Source organism: Choloepus didactylus, chromosome 20 (genome assembly GCF_015220235.1).
Source record: "Choloepus didactylus isolate mChoDid1 chromosome 20, mChoDid1.pri, whole genome shotgun sequence".
Taxonomy (NCBI): Eukaryota; Metazoa; Chordata; class Mammalia; order Pilosa; family Megalonychidae; genus Choloepus; species Choloepus didactylus.
Window position 1 is genome coordinate 14,100,244 of NC_051326.1, and position 12,158 is coordinate 14,112,401.

Below are 12,158 nucleotides of genomic sequence, written 5' to 3' on the forward strand. Positions count from 1 at the left end.
GATTAAAAAAAAAAGTTAAAAAAAACAAGGAAAAAAATATGTAGAGCCCCTTTGAGGAGCCTATGGAGAATGCAGGGGTATTGGCCTACCCCACCTCGATGGTTGCTAACATGACCACAGACATAGGGGACTGGTGGTTTGATGGGTTGAGCTGTCTACCACAGGATTTACCTTGGGAAGACTGTTGCTGCAAAGGAGAGGCTAGGCCTCCCTATAATTGTGCCTAAGAGCCTCCTCCTGAATGCCTCTTTGTTGCTCAGATGTGGCCCTGTCTCTCTGGCTAAGCCAACTTGAAAGGTGAAATCACTGCCCTCCCCGCTACGTGGGATCAGACACCCAGGGGAGTGAATCTCCCTGGCAAAGTGGAATATGACTCCCAGGGAGAAATGCAGACCCGGCATCATGGGATGGAGAACATCTTCTTGACCAAAACGGGGATGTGAAAGGAAATGAAATAAGCTTCAGTGGCAGAGAGATTCCAAAAGGAGCCGAGAGGTCACTCTGGTGGGCACTCTTACGCACACTTTAGACAACCCTTTTTAGGTTCTAAAGAGTTGGGGTAGCTGGTGGTAGATACCTGAAACTATCAAACTACAACCCAGAACCCATGAATCTCGAAGACAATTGTATAAAAATGTAGCTTATGAGGGGTGACGATGGGATTGGGAAAGCCATAAGGACCACACTCCCCTTTGTGTAGTTTATGGATGGATGAGTAGAAAAATAGGGGAAGGAAACAAACAAACAAACAGACAAAGGCACCCAGTGTTCTTTTTTACTTTAATTGCTCTTTTTCACTTTAATTATTATTCTTGTTATTTTTGTGTGTGTGCTAATGAAGGTGTCAGAGATTGATTTAGGTGATGAATGTACAACTATGTAATGGTACTGTGAACAACTGAATGTACGATTTGTTTTGTATGACTGTGTGGTATGTGAATATATCTCAATAAAATGAAGATTAAAAAAAAAAAAAAAAAAACCTTTCTGGGCCAATATTATTTTCCCCTGGCTCTAGAAGTTGATAAACTCTTTCTGTAAAGGGCTAGACTGAGAATAATTTAGGCTTTGTAAGTTAAATGGCCAAACTATTCAACTCGACCAGTGTGTGCAAAAGCAGCCACAGACAATATGTAAATTAATGGGAGGGCTGTGTGCCAATAAAACTTTATTTATAAAAACAGGCCATTAGGCTAGAATAGGCTCATGGTCCAGTTTGCCAACCCCTGCACTAGAGTGTTGGGAGAGGGCTAACAGGCTTCCTATGAGAAAGGTCATCCAACCCCTGCTTGAATAGTCAGTGATAAGCAAGTTCCTTCATCACAAGTCAATCTAAGCCACAGTTTAAGGGCTCCAACCGTTAGAAGCTCATTACTTTAAACCCAAATCTGCTTTCTAGAGAAACAAAGATGTTTACCTCTTCCATATGATAGATCTTACACACATATCTGAAGAGAACTGTTTTAGTTCTCCCATCCCACCCCAACACACACTCCCCCTTTCTTCTCCCAGATCTAAAATTACCTTTCCACAGTTCTTTGCTGGGTATTCCATACACTGGGGTATGGTTTCCAACTTTTCAACCTAGTAATAACAAGAATTCTTCACAAACACCCCAAATTTCATATGACAGTAGAGCTGCTATTTCACTTAGTCTGAACTTTCTATTTTGCTCCTACAATATTAATAACCGAAAAGGACTGGCCAAGTAAACTTCTTCTGAAAATGGATAAGGGCCATCAGTCAAAAGATAGGTCCGAGGAAAGTGTACTAAAGTTCCATAAATTGGCCCTCAGATAGGTCCTATACTATTAAACCCAGCCAAATAACCCTGAATCTTAAAAAGAAAAATGAGAGCAATACCTAACGAGAAGTCTTCTAAAAACTCTGCTGAAACTTCAGTTTCCTAACTTGTTCTGACCAAGATCTGAGCACCCTGAAACCTACAGTTTCTCCAAGAAGTGTTAAGGTGGGGAGAACAATTCCTGGGTACGATCAGTTTCACTTTTTTGTCCCTATTACTGGTATATACCTGATTTACTTGAACTCACAGGACAATGGAATCTGACCTGCTCAGCATGTGCTGAATTATAGCACTATACAATTGATACCAAAAGAAAGATGATTTTCAGAATTAGAAATATTTAGATTCAAATCCCAACTAATTAGGTCAATTAGCTCTAAAGATATGTGTAGGTTACTTTACTCTCCATTAATCTCAGTTCTCTTACTATAAATTAGGAAAAATACCTTCCCACTCTCCTGGTATTTTTACAATGATTAGAGAAAGGGGGGAAAACACAGCACATAACTTAAGACTGTAGTAGGTATATGGAAATGGTTTTTTAAAATCTCAGAACTGAATAAATCTTAGAAAAATCGTAATAGTCATATCCTTCCTTTTACAGAGGAGAAAAACTCAGAAGAGACAGTGATTTGGTATTTACGCTTTGCTTTGTGAAAGTCTAAGTCTCAAACCTCTACCTTATTCCTGGCCAAGCTAAATCTCTGTGGTCCCTTCCCACGACTTTTCTCAAACTTTTGGTATTATTTCTTACTACTTTTTATAAAAAGTATAATTTATAGTGGATTATGTTCTTCATTATGCAAGCAATAAGTGCTTGTTTTACAAAAATTTAAAAAAAGAATAAAAATAATTAATCCCAACACTCTTAATTCTTTGTAGTATATCCTTCCAGATGTACCTATTTATCAGAACATGTGTTTTTGGCTTACTTCTGATGTTTCCCACTCTACTAAGGCACTGGCCCACATCCTACTGGTATTGAACTAAGACAACTTTTTGGTCTTCCCTGACCTGTATTCTACTGATGCCTACAATTTTTTATGAGAGCCAGACAAATATCATTACTTAATCATGACATTCTGGCAAGAGTTGCTTTTTTTTTCTTTATAAGTTTTAGAGGGCCCACTTACTAAGAACACAAGTAAAAATACTCATTTCTTTTTTAGTACCATTAATACCACTTATTTACAGTTACATAGAAAGTGAAAAATCCATTTTAAAAAATCTTAAGGCATTCTAAAGAAAATGAGTGAGGGAAGTCCCAGAAGGGTTATAAAATTGCTTACGCTTAAATTAACACACCTGTCGATCCACCTCGGGAAGTAGCAGCAGTAATCTCTGTTGGCAATCTCCAGGAAGGACTGAAAAGGTATGTTTGTTGATCAGTGCTCGCAGATTTGTATTAACCAGAATGGAGTCTGGTGTCTCAACATCAATTTCCGCACATTTAGTCCTTTTCATTTGCCCTACAAAAAAAAAGGAAAATAAACATTTAGGCCTCTCTCCCATTCCTGTTTCTACCTAAACTCTAGTTTGTTCTGCAATGCAAAAAACCATAGTTATAAGCACTTAACTAAATATCTCTCTGAAGGAGGTAATACCTAAGGATCTTAAAAATTTATTCCTTGTCCTGAGACTAACAAAGCAAGTTCACTCACATAGAATAAAACAATGTAATTTATCTTCCCTGCACAAACAGAACAAGGTCTATAAAATAAAACTGACCTTTTGCCATATTAGAAGTACATTTTATGTTTGAGACCTGATTATTTCCCAAGAGGAACTAAGGAAATTTTTGATTAAAAACCAGAAAATCCCAAATATAACAATGATATTGAGGTCCTTTTCTCCCTCCCCATGAAATTCTTCACCACACTGATTTTAATTTACATTAGCTAAAAATGTTACAACTGAATAATTTAGCAGTTTCAGGAAAAATCTGAAGGATACAACCAGAAGGACACAGTTTTTCAAAAGTGACAGATCTGAGCTCACAAGAGTTTAAAACATAAATGACACAAAACATTATAATAACAATGTGAAAAGACTAACTTGGAAAAAATATTTGCAAGCCATGACTAAAGCTAATTATTCTTTATATGAAAAATATATTTGTAAATCAAAAAGAAAAAGACAAATGCCACCAAGAAAAAAACAAAGGGAATTAACAGGCAATTCATGGTCCATTAACCATAAACAGATGCTAAGATATTAAATTAATATTTAAAGAAATGCAAGTTAAACCAATGAACATCTTTGATCTATCAAAATGGCAAAAATTGCAATGGAGTGACAGAAGTGTAAAAGGGGAAAAGCAAAAAGTACTTTTAAACACTGGTGGTGAGGCAGAAGTTAGTATAATCTTACTAGAGAAAAAAATAGCAATATCTAAGGCCTCAAAATTCTACTTTTGGAAATATTTGCACAAAACTACAAGATCCTGGATATGGGTACCTCCTGGCTCCTGGCAAAAGCAGAATCAAAAGTAATCCCTCTTAGGAGGAAAAAACTGCCTTCAACTGAGACCCACAGAACTCCAACAAATTAAAACTCAGCACTGTCTCATAAAGATTACCCAACAAACCAGATGGTATGCCACTACAACACAATCAGCAGAAACTAGAAATAAATGATTTAGACCTAGAAGCACTGCTATCACTGTGTCAGGTAAACAGAATACAGACTATGTATATATAAATGTTTAAAGGAATAAAGAACACAAAAAAAGATGAGGATAAAACAATCAGGAATGAACTGACTTGGAAAAAAAAAATGAGATATCTAGAAGTGAAGAACATAAACTGTTGAAATAAGATGGATGAAACATACAGCAGTTCAATTTACCCAGAATGTAGCAAAGGGATGTAAGATAAAATATTTTGAGGGCTTTAGCAGAAATACGACTGACAAAATGAGGAGGTCTAATACATGCCTGATTGGGAGTAGAAGGAGAAAATGAAGATAATGGGAAAACACAATATTTAAAGAATTGACGGTTGTACATTTACCAGAACTGATGGAAACCACGAACCTAAAGATCTAGAAGAACAAAATACCCCAAGCAGGAAAGAAACAAATTCATGCTTAGACCTAGCTTAGTAAAATTGTTCTTCAAAGACAAAGCAAATAGCCTGAACGCACTCACAAGGTAGAGAAACTACATAAAAAGGAACAGAATGAAATCTAACTTCTAACAAAGGAATCCAGAACAAAGTACAAAGTATCTACAAAATGTTGAAAGAAGATAACCATCAACTCAGAATGGAAAGTCCACCAAACTATCCTTTAAGGATAAATATAACGTATAATTGAAACAGTTTCTGTTTGGGGTGATGGAACAGTTTTGGTAATGAATGGTGGTAATGGGAGCACAATATTGTGAATGTAATTAACACCCCTGAATTGTATATTTGAAAGTGGTTAAAATGGGAGAGTGACCTCTAAACTATGGACTATAAAATAATTAAAACAATATTGCTTTATTATTTGTGACAGACACCACATTAATGCAAAATGCCAATAACTGGAAAACTGTGTGGTGGGCGTTATATGGGAACTGCATTTTCTGCATGATTTTTCTGTAAACCTACAACGACTCTAATAAAAATAAATTAAAAAAAAAGAACATGAAACAAAGACATTTATAAAGATGAACAAACACTGAGGGCATTTACTTCCAAGAGATCTGCTCTAAATACACTTCTTAAAAAATTGCACTCCAAGAAGGAAAACCACCACAGAAGGATGATCTGAAATACAATGGAGAAACATAAACATGAAGATAAATCCACATCAATACTGTTTATATAAAATAACAGTGACTGATTTGTGAAGTAAAAAAGTACATAAACGTTAGACAACAATATTATTTAAGTCTGGACAGAAAAAGGCTAGTGCTAAATTTCTGTAAAGCATTTCCATTATTTTGGAGGAAAAGATGATTACTTTTAGAGTTAATTAAGTATGTATGGTACCATTTCAAGGATCATCACTAAAAGAACAGAAATCGAGTATACAAATACCAAACTGTGTAGAGAGAAAAAAAGACTCTAAGAGAATTAAAATGAGCAAGACACACAAAAAAGTACAGTCGAGAAAAAAATAAAAAGGCAAGAAAAATAGAAGTGGAACAGAGTGCAATACAAGACTGTAGAAACAAGTTCAAATATATTAACAATCACAATAAACATAAATGGATAAGACTCACCAAACAAAACAAAATCAGAAAACTCAGCTGTCTATCTGCTGTTTAAGAGAGATATACCTAAAGCACAAGGACAAAGAAATGCAGAAAGTAAAGACATATCAGGCAAATGCTAAGCACAGGAAAACCGACATAGCTCTATTAATACCAAAGAAGAAACATTTTCAGTAAAAAGTCTAATCAATAATTGATAAGGCAACTAATGATGAAGGGTTTAACTCACCAGGAAGATTTTAAACACAAAAACATCTAATAAATAGCTTCAAAATATGTGAAATAAAAACTGATAGAAGCGATCATGATAAACAAAAACTCTTATATATTTGAAATTTAAAAAAAACTTTTAAATAACTTCTTGGACAAAGGAGAAATCACACAAAAAATATAAAAACAACTTCCTACAGAATGGTAACAAAAGGCAATGGTTGTCCAAGACTGACACTAGGCAAGCTAGGTACAGAAAAGGAACTGGCTTACTACAGAGCTCCAGGGAAATCAGCCTTGCGCTTATGATAATCAATTCTGGTCAACCATAAGGCTTAGAAACTTCAGGGCCCTGATTATACCAGGGAAGTGATATTGTTCTCTGTGTCCATGAAGGCTTGGAAGAAGGCTCTGTTACATTAAATCACTAGTTTTCCAGCAGTGCTTTTTTTTTTTTTTTTCTTTCATGGATATGCATGATTGATCACTTTATTATAGCATTTTGTCAATTTTTTAAATTAAATTCACTTTTACTGAGATATATTCACATACCACACATTCATCCATGGTGTACAATCAACTGTTCATAGTACCATCATATATAAAAGTAAAAAAGAACATCCAAATCATACCCCCCCATCCCACCACATTTTTCATTTAGTTTTTACCCCCATTTTTCCCATTTTTCCACTCATCCATCCATACACTGGATAAAGGGAGTGCAACCCACAAGGTTTTCACAATCAACTGTCACCCCTTGTAAACTACATTGTTATACAATTGTCTTCAAGAGTCAAGGCGACTGGGTTGCAGTTTGATAGTTTCAGATATTTACTTCTAGCTATTCCAATACCTTAAAACCTAAAAAGGGTTATCTATATGGTGAGTAAGAATGTCCACCAGAGTGACCTCTCGACTCCATTTGAAATCTCTCAGCCACTGACACTTTATTTTGTTTCATTTCACATCCCCCTTTTGGTCTAGAAGATGTTCTTAGTCCCACCATGCCAGGCCCAGATTCACCCCTGGGAGTCATATCCTGTGTTGCCAGGGAGATTTACACCCCCTGGGAGTCAGGTCCCACATAGCGGGGAGGGCAGTGAGATCACCTGCCAAGTTGGCTTAGCTAGAGAGAGAGGGCCACATCTGAGCAACAAAGAGGCACTCAGGGGGAGACTCTTAGGCACAATTATAAGCAGGTTTAGCCTCTCCTTTGCAGTAAGGAGCTTCAAAAGGGCAAGCTCCAAGATAGAGTGCTTGGCCTACCAAACTGTCAGTCCTCAATGTTTATGAGAGATCAGCAATAAACCAGCTGAGTAAGTCCAACACTTCCACATTTTCTCCCAGCAACTCGGGGCGGGGGGGGGGGGGGGTGGGGGGGTGGGGGCTGCATATTTATTTTTATTTTCCCAGCGGTACTTTCTTAAGTATGCAGTTAACTACTCGAAAGCCCAAGGGTCTGGGCCCCTCTCTGACATAGTGCTATATAAGATAACCAATAAAGGAGACTTCCTGGCCCTGCCTGGGAATTTTCCCTAATAAATATTGTTCTAGCACATCCAGTGCACACGTTAATTGGCTGGATGCCATCGTTTGGGCAAACCTACTTAATAAAACTTTCTTGAGTGGGAAACTTTTGAGAAAAATATGTAGCCATAAATGCTTCTATTAGAAAATATACTAAGTCAACTTAGGAAGTTAGAAACAAAACACAAAGTAACAAACAACAAAAAAAGAATAAGCCCCAAGAAAGTACAAGGGAGGAGGAGATGATCTGAAAGTATATATTGAAAAGGCACACAATGTACTTAAAAATATCAACCCAAATTGACCAACACCTAAACATAGTCTAAAAAAATTACTACACTTAAAGTGAAAAATCCTTTGGTATGTACAGGAAAAGACTGAATGACTTATGATGGTTAGAAAACTATATTATCATTGACTTTAACAGCAGAAAATGGAATAATATATTTTAAGAAAATTAAGGATTTAGTATCCAGGTAAACTGACTTTCATATGTAAAGGCTACCAACTGATATCGGCATGCAAGAACTGAGGGAGTATCATTTCCTGAGGAAATGGGTTTCAGACAATCAAAATGACTGAAGAGTTAGCATAAAGGCTGGTGGTGAGCATTAAATACACAGCTCTTTGTAGATCTAAGAGAAAATGGTAGTTAAAAGGGGAAATACAGTATGTAATGCCTATGATGTACTCTGACAGTACAGACAGTAAACAACTATTTTAAAAATGAAGGGGAGAATGGGGAATGCATAAACACAAAATATTTAATTATTTTAAGAGTAACCATATTGGTATAGCAGTATGGCTACTGTTGCTTTGAGATTGTTGTATGTGTAATGTAGGATGAAAGCAATGACTTAAGTATGGAGTCTTTTAATTTTATCATTTCCTGGGGCCTTGAGAACTACAATTTTTGCTATGGATGACAGAAGATAATAGATGAAATAGCAAATAGGCTAAATACATCTTATAGCCCCACTGAATTTGAACTGGAACTACCAATATAAACTCATGAGATATTTTATCTTTACATTATATATTATCTTCAAATAATAATATATTTTTATGAAAAAGGCATATTGGAAAAATGGCTAGTTCCATGTCTGGGGTAAAAAAAATGTTCAAGAACTTTGAAAATTATCACTTTTCTGTATATTTGCTATATTTCACAATTTAAAAATGTTAAAAAAAAAAAAAAAAAAAAAAAAGTACAAGACATACCTGCAACATATACCCACAACAGATATCTAAGAATCTATCAGAGAATTCAGGAGCCAACTTGAAGAGGCTCTCACTGATCAAAGATGAGGCAATGTATTGACAAGAATAATAACTATAATAAACTGAAATATAACCAATATATTCAAATCCATTAATTCATGAATATTAAAAAAAAAAAAAACTTGGTCGCTTTTGGAGGATGATGGGAAACCAACTTATTATCTTGAAACTAGTATATAAAGAGAAAGAGTCAAGCATTTATACCTTGCTTTTCCTATGTAAACTCTAGTGCTGTGTAACCAAATGGCAGAAGAGGCAACGTATCTCTTTAGAGAAGTATTCCAGCTAATTAATAAAGAAGAAATGAGAGAATTAGAACATCAACATTTTGCAATGCTGATGGATGGATCTATGCATTAAGAATCAATGACAGCTATCAACACCACCTCCCCCTCAATTCAGGCTTGAATCTAATTAAGACCCTAGATCCAACTACTAATTTAGAGGAAATACATTTGAATAGAGGATATTACGTTGAGGAAAGGAATACAATCAGCAAAATTCAGACTGTGGGAAAAACTACAGGTTAGTTTAAGATTGTTTAAATAAACAAAAAATAATGAAACTAAATTACAGTGCTTAGAGGTTAACAATTGAGTGATTGAATTCTAATAAAAATAAATCGTATTGTATTGTGGGAAAAGGTTATGACAAGATTGCAGGCACATGCAGGCCCTCTGAGGTAACTGGAAAACTGTTTCTTGATTTAGGTTTAAGAGTGTTCAGCACATAATGATTAGTAAGATATATACTCGTTAAAAGCAGGTTTCTTTGTTTCATTTTACAACAAAAGACTTAAGAAAGATTCATATTTTCTTATTAATGACTTTTGCCAATAAATTTGAGAATGTAGATGAAATGGACAAAATCCTAGAAAACTTCAATTTACCAAAACTAGCACTGTAAGAGATAGAAAATAGTCTATTTAAAAAAATTTGAATCTTTAATAAAAATTTACTACAAAGAAAAGTCCAGACTCAGATGGCTTCACATATAAATTCTTCCAAATATTAAGGAAGACATAATGTCAAGGTTATACAAACTCTTCTGAAAGATGAAAAATGTTCCAACTCATTGTTTGAAGCCATCATTTTCATTACTATAAAGTATTTCAATTTATGACTATATGACAACTTATTAATCCATCCTGCTATTGATGGACATATTCCTACCCCACCCTCGTGTTTGGACTTTACAAGTAATGATGTTATGAACATTTTGGTATAAGCACCCTGGTGCATGTAAGCAAGAGTTTTCCTAGGGTAGGAATTGCTGCTCAATGTGTGGATATCTTCAATTTTCTTTGACAATAACGAACTTTACCCAAAGTGGTTGCACCAAATTACATTCCTGTGAACAGTAAATGAGATTTATTGGCTCTCCACATGGCGCCAACATCATCACTCAGCTGTTTTTAATTTGCATTTTCCACTACCAAGGTTTAGCCTCTTTCCCCCTTTACTGGCTAAAAGAAGTTCCTGCTTTGTGAAGTGAAAATCATGGTCAAGACTAAAAACAGTGTGAAACCATTTTTATGGCGAAATTAAGAAATATATTTTATATGCATACCACACACACACACACACACAGAGAAGGGGAATAACACACACAAAATTTAGGATTGTGGTAACCACTGGTAGTGTGACAGGAGGGGAGGGGAGGATAGGAACACAAAGGGAGATGTAAATTATTGGCATTGTTTTGGTACTTGAGTTGGCTGGTTTGTTCCATGGCATTAAAATGAATAAATATAATTTTATAAAATAAAACAAATATAAATACTAAAAAGTATTAAAATAGACAAATAAATATTAAAATAAGTATTTAATTCTCCATATAAAAAACCAGATCAAGGATATGACAGGGTCATGAACAAAGGACAGACTATGATCTATCCAATCCTGTGCATCTGAAGTACATTTAAAAAAGTAAAATATCAACATAACTTATTACATCAACAAATGAATGGAGACATCAAATCACATTGTCAAAAGATGCTGAAAACACATCCAATAATTAAGCAATCATAAAAACTCATGATAAAAGAAGAAACCTACTTAAAACATGAAGATCAAAATCCCACCACATACACAATTGTAAATGGACAAAGAACCAATTCTATTAAAACCAGGATAAGATAATGACACCCTTTATTGCCATTATTAATCAAATGGAAAACAAGATAAAATCTTTTTGCTGATCTGATTATATCTGTAAACCCAAAAGTACCATGAAATCAAATTAGAATTAAAAAGAAAATTTAGTAAGATTAAACTGCTTATTTCACTGAACTCTTGCCAACACTGGATATCAGAAAATAAAAGTTAAAAATGGTACCTTGTTTTATTTTGCATTTCTTCGAACATTTTCCCTTATGTATGGTAAGTTTATTTCCTTTTCTATATATTGTGTACAATGTGTCCTTTTATATGCTTACATAATGATTGTTTAGTATTCTCCTGATTTGTATAAACCTTTTGTACAATGACAAAGGTTTAATTTCTGCAAATATTTTTCTGTTTACCATTTTAATTTTCATAATTTGTTCTGACACATGGGCTCAAAATTACCTTTTCATTTATTTTAAGGAAAAACAAGCTTTACCCTAAAATAAATAAACTACAAATGGTAAAAAAATTCAAATAATACCAAAAGACATACAATGAAAAGTAAAGGTTTTTACATGCAGACCTATTCCACCCCAACTGGAAAAAAACACTTTCAAATTTGAAGAAATGAAATCACACTATACATATTTTTTCTTGTACAGAATATCTTTAACATCTTTCCAAAGTATCACTTAAAATCACCCCTTTCTTTTAAAAAAAAGCTGGTTAACATTTCAACATATGAATGAACAATGATTAATTTAATGGGACCCTCACTGAGGGTCATGTAGGAGGTTATCAGTTTTTTGTTTGTATAAACACAGGCTGCAATAGCTCTATAAAGCAGAATGCAACCTCCTAGTTTCCCTTTCCCCAGATATCTGATTGGAATCAGATTGTCTGTGTCCCTTGAATAGTTTTTATTATTTTGGTATTCATCATATGCCTTCAAATCTGAATCAAATTTTAAGTAAAATTTTAATGTCTTATGTAAGACTGGGAATCAGTTGCAAATTATTCAAATCTG

At 34.7% G+C, this 12,158-nt stretch overlaps 1 protein-coding gene across 5 annotated transcripts in view; it reads right to left on the reverse strand.

Annotated features, from left to right (window-relative positions):
- ASXL2 (ASXL transcriptional regulator 2) overlaps positions 1–12,158 on the reverse strand; it is a 186,484-nt gene that overhangs the window by 22,189 nt on the left and 152,137 nt on the right. For 4 of the 5 annotated variants that reach the window (XR_005213270.1, XM_037812547.1, XM_037812546.1 and 1 more), the window contains one exon: positions 3,110–3,273. Coding sequence is in view for 4 of the 5 variants with exons in the window: in XM_037812547.1 (XP_037668475.1) it covers positions 3,110–3,273 (164 nt within the window). In the remaining variant the exon portion in view is untranslated. Of the gene's footprint in view, positions 1–3,109; positions 3,274–9,227; positions 9,309–12,158 lie in introns of all 5 variants that reach the window. The other variant, XM_037812549.1, reaches the window with a different exon arrangement.